General features: G+C 46.6%; 2 protein-coding genes across 2 annotated transcripts; one reads left to right on the top strand and one right to left on the bottom strand.

Moving 5' to 3' along the window:
• Positions 1-14031: 14031 nt before the first annotated feature.
• On the top strand, positions 14032-15844 carry LOC138658020 (mediator of RNA polymerase II transcription subunit 15-like). Its single transcript, XM_069745602.1, has 2 exons — positions 14032-14060; positions 14152-15844. The coding sequence occupies exons 1-2, from the start codon at positions 14047-14049 to the stop codon at positions 15140-15142; spliced, it is 1005 nt and encodes a 334-aa protein (XP_069601703.1). The 5' UTR covers positions 14032-14046; the 3' UTR covers positions 15143-15844.
• Positions 15717-17232, bottom strand: LOC138641640 (uncharacterized). Its single transcript, XM_069729229.1, has 3 exons — positions 16625-17232; positions 15844-16376; positions 15717-15736 (listed from the first exon to the last, which is right to left on the bottom strand). The coding sequence occupies exons 1-3, from the start codon at positions 17014-17016 to the stop codon at positions 15717-15719; spliced, it is 945 nt and encodes a 314-aa protein (XP_069585330.1). The 5' UTR covers positions 17017-17232.
• Positions 17233-17487: the final 255 nt, after the last annotated feature.

Here is a 17487-nt window from a genome sequence, read left to right as displayed (position 1 = left end):
AATGTCTGTGTCATCGTATATATCTCTGCTCCCCATATATGTCATAGTGCCCTCATATATCGCAACCCCCATATATTGCATAGTCCCCCTGTATATCACTACCCCCATATGTCAGTGTCAGTGTCATCGTATATATCTCTGCTCCCCATATATGTCATAGTGCCCTCATATATCGCAACCCCCATATATTGCATAGTCCCCCTGTATATCACTACCCCCATATGTCAGTGTCAGTGTCCTTGTATATATCTCTGCTCCTCATATATGTCATAGTGCCCTCATATATATCACTGCCCCCATATGTCATAGTGCCATTATATATCGCTGCTCCCATATATGGCATGGTGTCTCTGTATATACACTACCATTCAAAAGTTTAGGGTCACCCAGACAATTTTGTGTTTTCCATGAGAACTCATACTTTTATTAATCAAATGAGTTGCCAAATGAATTGAAAATCTAGTCCAGACATTGATAAGGTTTGAGAAAAAGATTTTTATTTGAAATAATAATTTTCTTCTTCATACTTTGCTTTCGTCAAAGAATGCTCCTGCAGCGCCCCAGAGACCTGATCGTTGCAGTATGGCGCTCTGCCGCTAAGGGGAGCAGCGGTACGTCTGATGGCACTAAGGAGTTCACCTGACCAGGTATCACCAGAACACATTGCACTTCACACTCCAGCCACTAGGGGGAGAGAAAGGCAACATCTTACTGAGGCGCGTAGTCGGTGGCCGGAACACCGTAGGAGTAACTGACTCCAGGCCTTACTTCAAACTCCGCTGGACAGTCAGTCATAGGTTGGCTGTCTACCTTCTACACCTACGAACACATAGGGGGCAACATTGGGAGAGGGGCGTCTCTAGGGTCCCGGAAGACCTCCAAGCCTTCCCGTCATACGGGTGGCGTCCTTGCCATAACATACCTGGGGGACGTTAGAAACTAGTAACATCTGGAACCAAAGAACGAGAAAGAGCTGTAGAGAATGAACGAACGAGAACAGCAGTTGTGAGGACTATTCCGAATGCTCAGCAGGATAGGACTACAACACACAGGCGCTAGTGGTAGGCAACGATTTCCATCTGTGAAGGAAACTCTGGATGTGCCCATCGGACCGGCCGGTCTCTGAAAGCCCTGTTAAACGTACTCTGGATAGAGGATCTTGAAGCCTTCAGTAAAGAGGTAAAGAGACTGCAACCTTGTGTCCTCATTATTGACTGTACCTCACACCATCAGCATCCACCTTACTGGGAAGCCCTGGGGACATACTTCACCTGTGGGAAGGTATACCATCCAGCTGCCATTCCATCACCCCAGTGGACCCCATAGCAGCGTTGGTCACCCTGACCGAACACCACAGGTGGCGTCACGAACCCCTGACAGACTGCAATACTACTTTCATTGGACGCCCCTTAGCAGGGTCGCGGACCGGGTCTAGCCACCGTGACAGCCTCAGAACCGAACCAGAGAGGCCCGGTACCGAAACGCGTGGCCCTGTGTCTGGGGGCGATCCAACTTGGCGTCACGAACAGGATCGTACTTAAGCCTGAAGAATTGGGTCATGTGTGCCTTGGAACTGTGATTGAAACGTGTTGGACTGTGATTCATTGCAAAGGCTGTGTGCTGCTATCTGCCGCAAGATTCCCGCCAAAACTGCCGCCATTATAGCGCCACGAGGAGTGCAAGAGAACAAGAAGGGCGTGGAAGTGGGCGTGAGTAAGCTGGAGAGCGCGAAAGATAATGGCCGCCCAGTCTAAGCATTGCTGTATCCTGAGGGCATGTCTGTCAGCGGCGGAGATCCGCCTTCTCATCCTCCATGGAGGGTGGAGACAATGGAGACGGGACCGCCCTCGAAAAAGTGCCCGGAAAGAAGATCCAGAGGAGGAGACAAAGATGGCAGCGTCCAGACCACCGCATGGCAACAACCCGGCCAGGCATAGACCCGCATTCCCTGCAGTGGTCTCAGGGTCACCACCGCTGCAGAGGTTTCCCGTCACGGAGCAGCCTGAGGGAAAACCCGGCGGATGGATGCCCGACGGCAGAATGGCCGCAGCCGAGGCCCGGTATCTGGCGCGCTGCCTGAAGGCCCAAGCTCGTGTGAGCTCCCGATTGGGCCGCCCGACAGATTCGCCTGTCGCCCATGTCTCCTCCTTTGCCCGTCCCGGCCGCGGCGGACCCCCGAACCCGTTCAGGGGATTGTGTACCACAGGGGTCGGATCTGAAGATCTTGACGGTGACGGAGCACCAGCGGCGCCTGGTGGCGGCCCGGAGGAAGCAACCTCGACCCGCGGTCATAGCCGACCTCACGGAGGAAGTGGAAGTCTTGCCGTCGCACTGGGGAGTGGTGGTCTTCTACAACCCCAAGGAGGAGAGGGGGGTCATCCAGGAGATTGGAGAGCCCCTGCAGGGCCGTGTTGATCGGAGCGAGGTGGAGCCGTGTTGGGGGACGGTCGAGGATCGCGACTTGAGACCTGGAGATGCGGTAACTTATACCCGATGGTCGAGGGGGGCCGGCTGGACGGCCAGGGGTGTTCAGCGGTGCGCAGTCCTCCAGGTCGCAGCTGAGATCCCGGATGATGAAGCCCCTGCTGCGGACCACCAGGCGAACCAGGCCCCGCGTATGACTGTGAATTCCACCCGTGCTAAACGGAGAGGAGTGGTCTGTGAGGTAAGACCACAACCTTTACAGAAATAAACCTCGGGGGCCTGAAAAATGTACATAGTTAACTGTTTCCTGCTGTTGCTGCTACTTTAAACCCATCCAGGGTTAACTCCTAGGGATCCCTTTGTTTACCCGGGATCCCTAATGTTTCTATTTCTTTTCTACCTTTGTACAAGTTATCACTGTTTGAAAGACTGCCGGATCATGGACGGTGAATGATTCAAAACTGTTTTTGTATATAGTTTGCACCTTCTTAAAGGTGCTCCCTACTGGTTTTACAAGCGAGAGAAGACTTTGCGAAGATGATGCTTCCAGGGTTAGAGAGAGAGAGTCCTCCTGAGAGATGTAGAAAGATGGTCGGCACAATGGCAGTAGGCTCAGCCAAGGAGCTAGGCGGTCCTGCATTGGTGAAGTTGGAATGGAAAGAAAGTTGAAATGTTGTAATAGTATTTTATGGTAGGCCTTTAGTGGGTTCAGCGTATACGCCCTTAAAGGAAGAGTTAACTTAGTGTTCAGAATTTGCACTTAGTAGAATACCCGGCTGGGTACTGAGAGTTATCTATAGTCAAAAATGTTATTTAAAAATATTTAATCTTGTTTTTGTTTGTAACGTTCAAGTGTCCTTACCTCCCATAAAGGGAAGCACCTTTTCTATTTACTTGTTCTAAGCATTCCAAAAATTTGTATGTCTTTTGCTGTATTATATTGTTGTTCTTCTTCCCAGTCCAGGAGTACTGTATTTAACCGGGGAGAGTGCAGCGCCCCAGAGACCTGGTCGTTGCAGTATGGTGCTCTGCCGCTAAGGGGAGCAGCGGTACGTCTGATGGCACTAAGGAGTTCTCCTGACCACGTATCACCAGAACACATTGCACTTCACACTCCGGCCACTAGGGGGAGAGAAAGGCAACATCTTACTGAGGCGCGTAGTCGGTGGCCGGAACACCGTAGGAGTAACTGACTTCAGGCCTTACTCCAAACTCCGCTGGACAGTCAGTCATAGGTTGGCTGTCTACCTTCTACACCTACGAAGACATAAGGGGCAACATTGGGAGAGGGGCGTCTCTAGGGTCCCGGAAGACCTCCAAGCCTTCCCGTCATACGGGTGGCGTCCTAGCCATAACATACCTGGGGGACGTTAGAAACTAGTAACATCTGGAACCAAAGAACGAGAAAGAGCTGTAGAGAACGAACGAACGAGAACAGCAGTTGTGAGGACTATTCCGAATGCTCAGCAGGATAGGACTACAACACACAGGCGCTAGTGGTAGGCAACGATTTCCATCTGTGAAGGAAACTCTGGATGTGCCCATCGGACCGGCCGGTCTCTGAAAGCCCTGTTAAACGTACTCTGGATGGAGGATCTTGAAGCCTTCAGTAAAGAGGTAAAGAGACTGCAACCTTGTGTCCTCATTATTGACTGTACCTCACACCATCAGCATCCACCTTACTGGGAAGCCCTGGGGACATACTTCACCTGTGGGAAGGTATACCATCCAGCTGCCATTCCATCACCCCAGTGGACCCCATAGCAGCGTTGGTCACCCTGACCGAACACCACAGGTGGCGTCACGAACCCCTGACAGACTGCAATACTACTTTCATTGGACGCCCCTTAGCAGGGTCGCGGACCGGGTCTAGCCACCGTGACAGCCTCAGAACCGAACCAGAGAGGCCCGGTACCGAAACGCGTGGCCCTGTGTCTGGGGGCGATCCACTCCCTTTGCAGTAATTACAGCATTGCAGACCTTTGGCATTCTCCGTGAAGCCCCGCCCTCGGCCGCACCTCCGCCGCTAGCTCCGCCAACTTCTGCATGCGGCTGGCATGCGGCCTGCGTACCTATCTTTAACATTAGGTACGCAGGTCGTGCGGCTGTATGCGGATGCTACGCATCACTTTGACGATGTGGTGACCAGCGTAGAACGCAGCTTGTACCAAATTTTTTTCTCCGCATTGTCAAAATGACGCATGCGGAAGCATCCGCATACAGCCGCATGACCTGCGTACCTAATGTTAAAGATAGGTACGCAGGCCGCATGCCGGCCGCATGCAGAAGTAGGCGGAGCTAGCGGTGGAGGTTCGGCGGAGGGCGGGGCTTCACGGAGGAAGTCCGCAGCCCTCCGCAGCTCATGCAAACGCTAATGTGAAACTAGCCTTACTGAAATGCCCATCCTCATTTCATTTCATCATCCTGGTAGATGGTACCAGATTTTTATCAAGAATGTCTACTCTTGTCCATTCATACTTCCTTCAATCATATGAAGTTTGCCAGTGTCGTATGTTGAAAAACAGCCCCACATCATGATGTTCCCACCCCCAAGCTTCAATGTTGGCATAGTGTTTTTATCTTGATATGCAGTGCCTTTTGGTCTCCAAGCATCCAAAGGGTTACATTTTGGTCTCATCTGAACAGAATATATTCTCCCAGTATTTCATAGGCTTGTCTAAATTGTAGCGCAGGCGTCTCTGCAATCTGCCTCTCTTCCCCAGCAGAGACATTCTGGTGGGTTGGAAGGGGTTTGGTCATGAGGAGAGGTCCTGGGAGCTCAGAGAGAACATCCATGCTCCTCCCCTCTTGGAGAGAATTCTTGAGACCTACCTTTCAAAGGTCATTCTTGTGGCAAGCCTCGGCATCCTCGCCAGAGTCTTTGCAAATTGATCAAGTGACGATGGCCAAGCATCGTTAGGAGGCCCGTAATACCGAGGGAAGGTGCTTCTATTATGGCAGTTCTGAGCATGTAATCCACTCCTGTCCAGATAAAATAGACTGAGAAACTCCAGATCCTAGGGTCTGTTGGAGACGCCACCCTGGACAAGAAATACCCCTCTCCATCACTGACTCTGTCAGTAGCAGTTTCCAATGGCGACATCCGCTTTAAGTCAACCTACTTGGACTCTGGTTCTGCTGGTAATTTCATGAAACAGGCCCTTATGGAGCAATATAAAATCTCGATCCAATGGTGGTTTCTTTGGTGGATGGAAGACCCCTCTCTGAAGCCATCCTTTATTTTACCGAACCAGTGAAACTTCGGGTAGGAATGCTGTACTCGAAAAAGATTCCTCTCTGTGCTGTCCGGTCTGTCTCACCCTCTGCTTCAAGATCTGTCATGGCTTCAAAAACAGTAGCCAGTCTTGGACTGGAAGTCCGGAGAAGTATTCTGCTGGGGTCAAGCCTGTCACAAGGTTTGCCTTGCTCCCATCTGTCATGCCCGACCTTTGACTTCTTCCGCTAATTTGCCTGGTTTGCCTGCAACAATTGAACGTACGTGGTCATCTTCGATTAAAAAGTAGGCTGAGACTTCAACACCTCATAGGCTGTATGACTATTCGATTCACCTTCTGCCAGACTCATCCCCTCCATGAGGCAGAAACTGTCCCCTGTCACAGGCTGAGAACATGCCAAGTCCGAATATATTGAAGAGAACCTTGCCAGGGGATTTATCCGGAAATCTTCCTCCCCGGCCAGAGTGGGTTTCTTCTTTGTGAAGAAAAAGGATGGTTCTCTGTGCCCTGCATTGATTATAGGGGTCTCAACCAAATCACAATCTATAATAAATATCCTCTGCCTCTCAGCTCCAAGCTATTTATTCAACTGAAAGGTTCCAGAGTCTTCACGAATCTTGACCTACGAGGGGCGTATAACCTGATTCGAATTTGCCGGGGAGACGAATGGCGGACAGCTTTTAACACCTGCAACGGCCATTACGGGTATCGTATTATACCGTTTGGACTCTGTAATGCCCCAGCAGTCTTCCAGGAACTGGTAAACGACATCTTCTGTGACCTTCTTTACACGTGTGTGGTAGTGTGGTAACTAGATGACATCTTGGTGATCTCTCCCGATTTGCCAACACACAGGAGAGACAGTCACCAAGTTCTGCAGAGCTTAAGAACGAACTGTCTCTAAGCCAAATATGAAAAATGCATCCTCGAACAGGCCTGTCTTACATTTCTGGTGTACATTGTCTCCAAGACCAGCCTTGTAGTGGCACCGTCCAGACGGTCTAAAGACTATCCCGTGGTTTCTCGGGTTCGCGAGTTACTATCGCCAATTCATTATGCATTTCTCCTCTTGGACCGCTTCTATTTCTTCCCGGACCCACAAGGGGCCAATCATAAGGAGTGAACTTCAGAAGCAGAGAACACCTTTGTATCTCTCAAGCGGGCTTTGTCAGTGGCTTCGGTGCTGCATAGTCCAATAACAAACAATTCTTTTTGGAGGTGGATGCTTCCCCCTCAGGGGTTGGTGCTGTTCTTACTCAGAAGTCTTTGAAACACCCGCCAGGGCTGTGGGGTACTCGGTACTGGGTCCGGTACTTAAAGAGATGTGTCATGGCAGCGGTGACCCTGTCCGTGGCCCTGGGCCCCCATGATAAGGGAAAAGTCTTTAAAGGGGTTTGTGAAATAATAAACGCTTGTGACGCCACCTGTGGTATTCGGTAATAGGTGACCGACGCTTCCTATAGGGGTCCTCTGGAGTGATGTTATGGCAGCAGAGATGGTATGGCTTCAAACACGTGAAGCTGGGTCCCCAGGGCTCCCGGTGTAGTTGGGACAGGTGGTAGGTGGTATAGAAAAAAACAGAGGACACAGGGTTGCAGTCTCTTTAACTCTTTACTTGGTTTAAGGCAGCCACAGTCCAGGGTACAGGATCACGGATGCAGGTGTGGTCCGGCTGGCTTGGAAGCGAATTGGGAATCCCTCTAATCAGGTGTGGTTGGAAGCCTTCCTACTAGCGCTGTGGTGTTGTAGTCCCTTGCTAACTTAGGCCTCACACAAGGTCCTCATGTTTCTTCTCTGTCCCCCTTTGGATAGGACGCTAACCAGTACGACAGGTAACTCGAGACTTTTTACAGGATCTCGATCATGACCCGGGCTCTATTTGCTACTGTGTCTTCAGGTGTCAATGGTGGACGGGTGACTTGAAGTCCAGCCATCCGCCGGTTTCTGCTGTGATACATAAAGTGCTGCACAACCTCGGTTTTCCGGCTGCCGTTATCCGAGCTCAGCGTAGAGGAAACTCAGTCGCAGCTTTTCTCCCAGCTCCTCATTCTCCTGTGCTCCACTTCCCCAATCAGTCACTTTACAGACGGCTCTGCTTTCTCTTTCCTTCCCAGGAGCCGCAGAGAATCACTCATCTCCATGGCCCCCGCTTTCTTTCCTCTCTCCTTTCACCAATCATCTAACTCCAACTGCCTAACTTCCTCCTCCAGCCAGAATACATATAGGGAAGCCACCCACAAACTGGATCAGAGCTACCCATTCTGGCCTGGAGGCAGAACTGTGTTGTATGTGCTGAATACCTGTCAAAGGGCTTCCAAGCATGACATCACTCTCCCCATGAGGAAAGCAATGCTACTGTAACAACCAGGAACCTGGGGTGTTACATCTTCATCTGGTCGCAGGGTGACCTGTGGCTTCTTTTCCAAGATCTTCTCTGCTCCTGAACGCAATTACTCTATAGGCGATTGTGAACTGCTAGAAATTAAGCTGGCTTCGGAAGAGTAGTAGCAGTACTTGCTGGAAGGAGCAATGCACTCTGTATATATACACGGACCACAAGAATCTTGCATATCTGCAATCCACACAGTGGCTTAATCCTTGACAAGCCAGGTGGTCTTTGTTCTCACTTCATCTTGGTCGATCATGAAGGAAGGTCCAGCTCCATGATATCCATAAAAATTATTATTTATTAGTAATTCATTCAAAATTGATACAATCATTCAATGATTAAGAACCACAAGGCTTGAAACGCGTTTGCTACTACATACCTCCCCATTAAGTGCTTGTGGCTTGTGACATTTATGACTATTTTATCAATTTTTAATGAATTACTAATAAATAATAATTTTTATGGATATCATGGAGCTGGACCTTCCTTCGTGATTGATTTTCCTTCTGCATCACTGACCTCCCTGCTTGAGATTTCTGTCTATATGTAGGTGAACTGACAAAACAACTTTTTTCTACTTCAACTGGACTCTGCATTTTCGTCTGGCTGATAAAAACATGAAGGCGGACGGGCTCTCCAAATCCTTCCATCCTTCTGACCAGGAGGAGTAGTCTTTGCTCCCTTCCGGAAAGATTTACCGTATATATTCGAGTATAAGCTGAGATTTTCAGCCCATTTTTTTTAGGCTAAACGTGCCCCTCTCGGCTTATACTCGAGTCATTGTCCCAGGGGTCGGCGGGGAGGGGGAGTGGCAGGAGTGGCGGCTGTCACATCATACTCACCTGCTCCCGGTGCGGTCTCTGCACTTCCCTGCTTCTCCGATGGTCTCAAGCAACTGAAGCTCTTTCTGTATTCAGCGGTCACGTGGTACCACTCATTAAAGTAATGAGTATGGACGCGAATCCACTCCCATAGGCGTGGCATGCTTACTCATTACTTTAACCCCTTTACCCACAAGGGTGGTTGCACGTTAATGACCAGGCCAATTTTTACAATTCTGACCACTGTCCCTTTATGAGGTTATAACTCTGGAACGCTTCAACGGATCCCAGTGATTCTGACACTGTTTTATCGTGAAATATTGTACTTCATGATAGTGGTAAAATTTCTTTGATATTACCTGCGTTTATTTGTGAAAAAAACAGAAATTTGGCAAAAAGTTTGAAAATTTAGCAATTTTCCAACTTTGAATTTTTATGCAATTAAATCACAGAGATATGTCACAAAAAGTACTTAATAAGTAACATTTCCCACATGTCTACTTTACATCAGCACAATTTTGGAACCAAAATTTTTTTGTTAGGGAGTTATAAGGGTTAAAAGTTGACCAGCAATTTCTCATTTTTACAACACCATTTTTTTTAGGGACCACATCTCATTTGAAGTCATTTTGAGGGGACTATATGATAGAAAATAACCAAATTTGACACCATTCTAAAAACTGCACCCCTCAAGGTGCTCAAAAGGTGTTTCACAGGAATTTGTGGAATGTTTACATAAAAATTAACATTTAACTTTTTTTCACAAAAAAATTCCTTCAGCTCCAATTTGTTTTATTTTACCAAGGGTAACATGAGAAAATGGACCCCAAAAGTTGTTGTACAATTTGTCCTGAGTACGCTGATACCCAATATGTGGGGGTAAACCACTGTTTACCGCATGGCAGAGCTCGGAAGCGAAGGAGCGCCATTTGACTTTTCAATGCAAAATTGACTGGAATTGAGATGGGACGCCATGTTGCGTTTGGAGAGCCCCTGATGTGCCTAAACATTGAAACCCAAACAAAGTGACACCATTTTGGAAAGTACACCCCCTAAGGAACATATCTAGATATGTGGTGAGCACTTTGACACATTAAGTGCTTCACCGAAGTTTCTAATGCAGAGCCGTAAAAATAAAAAATCATATTTTTTCACAAAAATGATCTTTTTGCCCCCAATTTTTTATTTTCCCAAGGGTAAGAGAAGAAATTGGACCCCAAAAGTTGTGGTACAATTTGTTCTGGGTACGCTGATACCCCATATGTGGGGGTAAACCACTGTTTGGGTGCATGGGAGAGCTCGGAAGGGAAGGAGCGCCGTTTGACTTTTCAATGCAAAATTGACAGGAATTGAGATGGGACGCCATGTTGCGTTTGGAGAGCCACTGATGTGCCTAAACATTGAAACCCCCCACAAGTGACACCATTTGGGAAAGTGGGCCCCCTAAGGAACTTATCTAGATGTGTGGTGAGCACTTTGACAGATTAAGTGCTTCACAGAAGTTTATGATGCAGAGCCGTAAAAATAAAAAATCATATTTTTTCACAAACATGATCTTTTTGCCCCCAATTTTTTATTTTTCCAAGGGTAAGAGAAGAAATTGGACCCCAAAAGTTGTGGTACAATTTGTCCTGAGTACGCTGATACCCCATATGTGGGGGTAAACCACTGTTTGGGCGCGTGGGAGAGCTTGGAAGGGAAGGAGCGCCGTTTGACTTTTCAATGCAAAATTGACATGAATTGAGTTGGGACGCCATGTTGCATTTGGAGAGCCCCTGATGTGCCTAAACATTGAAAACCAAAAAAAGTGACACCATTTTGGAAAGTAGACCCCTAAGGAACTTATCTAGATGTGTGGTGAGCACTTTAATCCACCAAGTTCTTCACAGAAGTTTATAATGCAGAGCCGTAAAAATAAAAAATCATATTTTTTCACAAAAATGATATTTTCACTCCCAATTTTTTATTTTACCAAGGGTAAGAGAAGAAATTGGACACCAAAAGTTGTTGTACAATTTGTCCTGAGTACGCTGATACCCCATATGTGGGGGTAAACCACTGTTTGGGCACATGGCAGAGCTCGGAAGGGAAGGAGCGCCATTTGACTTTTCAATGCAAAATTGACAGGAATTTAGATGGGATGCCATGTTGCATTTAGAGAGCCACTAATGTGCCTAAACATTGAAACCCCCTACAAGTGACACCATTTTGGAAAGTAGACCCCCTAAGGAACTCATCTAGATGTGTTGTGAGAGCTTTGAACCCCCAAGTGTTTCACTACAGTTTATAACGCAGAGCCGTGAAAATAAAATTTCTTTTTTTTTCCCACAAAAATTATTTTTTAGCCACCAGTTTTGTATTTTCCCAAGGGTAACAGGAGAAATTGGACCCAAAAGTTGTTGTCCAATTTGTCCTGAGTACGCTGATACCCCATATGTGGAGGGGAACCACCGTTTGAGCACATGGCAGAGCTCGGAAGGGAAGGAGCATCATTTGGAATGCAGACTTAGATGGATTGGTCTGCAGGCGTCACATTGCGTTTGAAGAGCCCCTAATGTACCTAAACAGTAGAAACCCCCCACAAGTGACCCCATATTGGAAACTAGACCCCCCAAGGAGCTTATCTAGATGTGTTGTGAGAACTTTGAACCCCCAAGTGTTTCACTACAGTTTATAATGCAGAGCTGTGAAAATAAAAAATATTTTTTTTCCACAAAAATTATTTTTTAGTCCCCAGTTTTGTATTTTCCCAAGGGTAACAGGAGAAATTGTTGGGGTAAACCCCTGTTTGGGCACACGGGAGAGCTCGGAAGGGAAGGAGCACTGTTTTACTTTTTCAACGCAGAATTGGCTGGAATTGAGATCGGACGCCATGTCGCGTTTGGAGACCCCCTGATGTGCCTAAACAGTGGAAACCCCCCAATTATAACTGAAACCCTAATCCAAATACACCCCTAACCCTAATCTCAATGGTAACCCTAACCACACCCCTAACCCTGACACACCCCTAACCCTAATCCCAACCCTATTCCCAACCGTAAATGTAATCCAAAGCCTAACCCTAACTTTAGCCCCAACCCTAACCCTAACTTTAGCCCCAATCCTAACTGTAGCCTTAACCCTAGACTCAACCCTAACCCTAGCCCTAACTCTAGCCCTAACCCTAGCCCTAACACTAGCCCTAACCCTAGCCCTAATGGAAAAATGGAAATAAATACTTTTTTTAAATTTTTCCCTAACTAAGGGGGTGATGAAGGGGGGTTAGATTTACTTTTATAGCGGGTTTTTTAGCGGATTTTTATGATTGGCAGCCGTCACACACTGAAAGACGCTTTTTATTGCAAAAAAAATATTTTTTGCGTTACCACATTTTGAGAGCTATAGTTTTTCCATATTTGGGTCCACAGAGTCATGTGAGGTCTTGTTTTTTGCCGGACGAGTTGACGTTTTCAGTGGTAACATTTTCGGGCACGTGACTTTTTTGATCGCTTTTCATTCCGATTTTTGTGAGGCAGAATGACCAAAAACCAGCTATTCATGAATTTCTTTTGGAGGAGGCGTTTATACCGTTCAGCGTTTGGTAAAATGGATATAGCAGTTTTATTCTTCAGGTCAGTACAGTTACAGCGATACCTCATTTATATTTTTTTTATGTTTTTGCGCTTTTATATGATATTTATAAAAAAAATAATTATTTTTGCATCGCTTTATTCTGAGGACTATAACTTTTTTCTTTTTTCTTTGATGCTGTATGGTGGCTCGTTTTTTGCAGAACAAGATGACGTTTTCAGCGGTACCATGGTTATTTATATCCATCTTTTTGATCGCTTGTTATTCCACTTTTTGTTTGGCAGTATGATAATAAAGCGTTGTTTTTTGTCTCGTTTATTTAATTTTTTTACGGTGTTCACTGAAGGGGTTAACTAGTGGGACAGTTTAAGGGTATGTGTCCACGTTCAGGATTGCATCAGGATTTGGTCAGGATTTTTCATCAGTATTTGTAAGCCAAAACCAGGAGTGGAACAATTAGAGGAAAAGTATAAGGCCGGCGTCACACATGCGAGTTTTACGGACGTAAGAGCGCAGAATCTACGTCCGTAAAACTCGCAAAACATATGGCACAATGATTCTCAATGGGTCTAGTCCTATCAGCCGTATATTACGGATCCGTAATATACGTCGTTCTACGGCCGTACAAAATCGCAGCATGCTGCGTTTGTCAGCGTATTGCGCAAAAAATACGCCAATGCAAGTCTATGGGAGAGCGTATAATACGGAATGCATACGGACCATGCGTGTGACTTGCGAGAAATACGCTACTCACTGGCAGATGTCCTGAACTGTCTAAAGCCCTCAATCAGGCAGGTGAGACATGCTAATTAGCTGAAAAAGCCAGACAGTGAACCCGGAAGTCTGCTGCACGCCTCCACGGAGTGAGAGATTGAGCATGGCCAGCATAATTAATGTAGACATGCTGATCATTTTGATACAGGAGAGGCCAGAAATCTGGGACCAAAGAGACCCCAACTATGCGAACAGGGCAGTAAAACAAGCTGCATGGAGGAGCGTGTGTGGCTCCCTCTTCCCCCAGTATGACCAGCAGCCACGTGCGGCCCAGCGACAAATAAGTAAGTACACCCATGTTTGCAATGTAATGTTCTTGCTAAACAGCAGGCCCTTACTACTTTGAATTGCTAAACCTTAATTTATTAATTCTTCCTGAAAGTAATATAAATCCAAGCAGTATATACATGGTGCTGGATATGATAAATGGATTTCATGAAGGTTTACAACAGGTGTGCCCTTACTAACATTGTTTTCCAGTAATTTGTTTTTCTGGGATAGAGGTTAGCTGACTCTGTCCTTGTGGCCTTGCTTCATAATTGTGTTTTTTTGTTAAATTTCTTGCTTAATGTGAGCCACAAAAGCCTCTTTCTATGCTACCCGTAAATCTGTGTCCTCCATTACACCTTGTGTGAGCACTCTGCATAATGGTCTAAGCAATGTGTGTATTTTTTGTTGTTTCAGTGGATGATGTAACAACAAGGTGGCGGAGTATCCGTGACCAGTATAGGAGGGAGAGGCAGCAGCGGGAGAAAAGTGGAGCCGGGGCCCCTCCTAAAAAAAAAAAATACATTTCATTTACTTTGATCGGCTTACGTTTCTCAACCCCAGCATGGACCTCAGGCCGTAAGTAAAAACATCTCAAACTGGGTTAATTTTTTAATGCTGAGAGATAATTCCAAATAACATAGTAACTGTCCAAATTTATCTTTTGCAGAACTCAGTCTAACCTCACTGACAGGGAGACAGGGTCTGACTCAGAACTGGTCATTGACCCAGTTGGAGAAGGTGAAGAGGTGGCTGGTCCATCTGCTGCTCCCTCCGGCGCAAGACCTACAGCATCTTCCTCATCTGGCCACCCAGCTCCAGCTGCAGCTGAAGAAAACCAAGAGGCCCCACAGTTCTCTTCTGCAGCAGCAGCACCAGCACCTAGCCAGGATGACCCTGGGAATAGCAGCAGCCCAACTGTTGCCCTGGACCAATCCCCACAGGCTGCAGTCAGACCCCAGCGTGCACGACGCAGGAGAGAGCTTCGCCAAAGCAGGAGAAATGTGGATGCTGGGGTCATGAACTATTTGGCCCGGGTTCGAGAGGATGATGGGGAGGAGGGATTCACACGGAGCCTTGCCCAGTATTTACGCTCCATAGAGCGGGAGTTGAGGCTGCGTTTGAGAGGGTGTTTTCAGATCCTTATTGACGCATGCACCCCCCCAAATAACCCATACAATCTGATGCAGATGATTGAACAGTGGCAGATGTCACCTGATAATATTCTGCGGCCTCAGAGATTACAAGGCCTGCATGCGCAACAAGGATCTGAAGCACCCCCTCTACGTCAGCCAACACCTCCACCCCAACCCACAACTAACCAACAATGGCAACCTCAGCACCATATTGCAGGATATCAGCACCCATCCCAATATGGCCACTTGTCCAGACCCAGTGCTGGAGGCTGGTCCCAACCGGGGTTTGGACAATATGGTCATTTTGGGTTGGGGTATGATTCCCGCACATATGGGCAGCAACATCAGGGTTATCTCCCAAATCCTGGCCCCACTCATCAAAGTGGCCAGCATCAGAGCAGGCAGAATTTCCCGCAGGCCACTATAACATCCGCACAGGCTGCTGGACAATTGGGCCTACAAAGGCCACCTGATGCTGACACAGACCAATCCACTTCTCCACTTCCTACGTACCAGGACTTGTAATTTTGGGTACACCTTTTTTTTTTTTCCAAAATTAGGTTTGGATTGGGCTTAAAAAGCAAGCTGTAATGTTTTTATTTTACTTTGTGTTTTGGTTCCCAAAAAAAAATGTTGCACTTTTTTTGGCCAAAGATTTGTTATGCCAAAAAAAAAACAAAATCTAAAAACAAGTTTAAAAAGTAAATTTGCCGTTACTACCAAAAAAACTATGTATGCACTCTGTTCATTCTTATTACCTCACACACACATGATATGATCATAACCATATGTGAACAAATTAAACACAGCAGACATATTTTCCACATTGGTAATGCCAAAATTTAAGCAAATAACAAATTACACATGCAAAATTGCCTAGTCTTGCCAGGGAGTGGCACCCTGAGGACTCACAAAATAATTTGTGAACACATCACGAACTTTTAGTCCAGAAAGGGGACGTCGCGGAGGAGGGACATATGGGGTAGGCCTACTATGATTGTTCATGACGTGATTATGCAAATTAGTAGACGAACAATCATGTATTCGGGTGAAATTATGTAGAATTACACAGGCTTTGATCACTTCATTGATTGAAGCCTCACTCAGCTGAATTGCAGACTGAAGAACCCGCCATTTGGCTACAAGAATTCCAAAGGCGCACTCAACCAGTCTCCGTGCCCTGGAAAGTCTCAAATTAAACACCCTCCGCCGGTGGTCAAGGTTGCGCCTGGGGTAAGGCCTCATGACGTGCCTCGTCAGTTGGAAGGCCTCATCTCCAACCAAAACAAAAGGCACTGCTTCCGCATTGGAGCCTGGGAGTTGTTGTGGTGGTGGGAGGTTCAACTGGTTGTCACGTAGCCGCCGACCCATTATGGACGAATTGAAGACCCTAGAGTCTCCAGTTCGGCCATAGGCCCCAATGTCTACAATTATAAACCTGTAGTTGCTGTCAGCAACTGCTAACAGAACTACAGAGAAAAACTGCTTATAATTGTAGAATTGGGAACCAGAGTTCGGCGGCTTACGCACCCTGATATGTTTCCCATCCACAGCTCCAATGCAGTTAGGGAAGTCACAATTATTTTGGAAACCAGTGGCGATTTTGACCCAATCCTCCATTTTTGGCTCCGGCATCACAACTTCGTTAAGTTTCAGCCATATTTGGGAACAGGTTGTCCTAACAATGACTGAAATGGTAGAACGCCCAATGAGAAACTCCAGGTGTAGACCCGCATAGGACAAGCCTGTGGACAGGAAGCTGCAAAACAAGGAAAAAAAACAAAACATGAGGAATATGAAAACAGGAAGAAACACAAGTGTCTATTTAATTTTCGCCGTCATTATTGACTAAGCAAAAAGGGTCATTTCACATTATTACTATACTCTAATATTACCCACATTTTTAGAAATGTGCTTGTGGCTTCATGTCTAAGTAAAGTAACTGAAACATAGTAGGACAAAACACATTGGCAAACATACAAAAATATAAAAGGTCAAAATACATACCGTAAGGTTAGGAGCAGACGCTCCTCAGCAGAGATGGCTTTTCTCATCCAGGTGTCCTGATAGGTGAGGCCAGGACGTAACATCTCCATCAACATGTCAAAAGTCCTGATGGACATGCGAGTATACAGGTAAAATTTGTCTGGATGGGCCCTCAAAGCTGAATAGAGTCTCTGGAAATGTCCTTTACTCTGGCGTTGTGTCAATAGAGGATGCACCCACAATCTTCGTCTCCTCCTTCGCGGATCTGCATTGACCGGATATGGCTGGCCAAAGCGACGAGACAACACCCAGTGAAGCAACACCCGCTGAGTTGTGCTTAAATACACATGGTCAGACATGTTTGTAAGGTCAAAGTAACACAGCCAAAATATGCTAGAGAACATATAGGGCATATGGGAGGGGTACACCTGTTGTCGAGGGCTTAAATAGTGTTGGTAATGATGGTTTAAATGATTTGCAGGCCTGAAAACCGTTAAATGTCCATTTTGTGATGGTGCGTGTCAAAAACGCAATACGGATCACATACGGATTACACACGGACCAGTACATGCGCAAAATACGCGACCACACCTAGGCTACGCAAGAACTACGGAAAGAGATTACGGAGACATTTTGGCGTATTACGCGCGTATTACGGACGTATAATACGTTCCGTAATGTCTTACGCCGAGTGTGACGCCGGCCTAATAGAAACATATGCACCACTTCTGCATTTATCACCCACTCCTGGTTTTGGCTTACAAATACTGATGAAAAATCCTGACCAAATCCTGATGCAATCCTGAACGTGGACACATACCCTTATAGGTCAGGTCGTTACGGACGCGACGATACTAAATATGTGTACTTTTATTTTTTTTTAA

Source organism: Ranitomeya imitator, chromosome 1 (genome assembly GCF_032444005.1).
Source record: "Ranitomeya imitator isolate aRanImi1 chromosome 1, aRanImi1.pri, whole genome shotgun sequence".
NCBI lineage: Eukaryota > Metazoa > Chordata > Amphibia > Anura > Dendrobatidae > Ranitomeya > Ranitomeya imitator.
The sequence above is the reverse complement of the archived record's forward strand: the minus strand, read 5'-3'. Positions and strand labels throughout refer to the sequence as shown.

Excerpts from the sequence above, each read along its gene's own strand:
- LOC138641640 (XM_069729229.1), bottom strand. The coding sequence starts at position 17,016 with ATGCCCTATATGTTCTCTAGCATATTTTGGCTGTGTTACTTTGACCTT. Across the intron at positions 16,377-16,624 it reads CGTCTGCTCCTAACCTTACG|CTTCCTGTCCACAGGCTTGT; the intron begins GTATGTATTTTG and ends CTTGTTTTGCAG. Across the intron at positions 15,737-15,843 it reads CATGAGGCCTTACCCCAGGC|TCTGCAATTCAGCTGAGTGA; the intron begins GCAACCTTGACC and ends CGGGTTCTTCAG.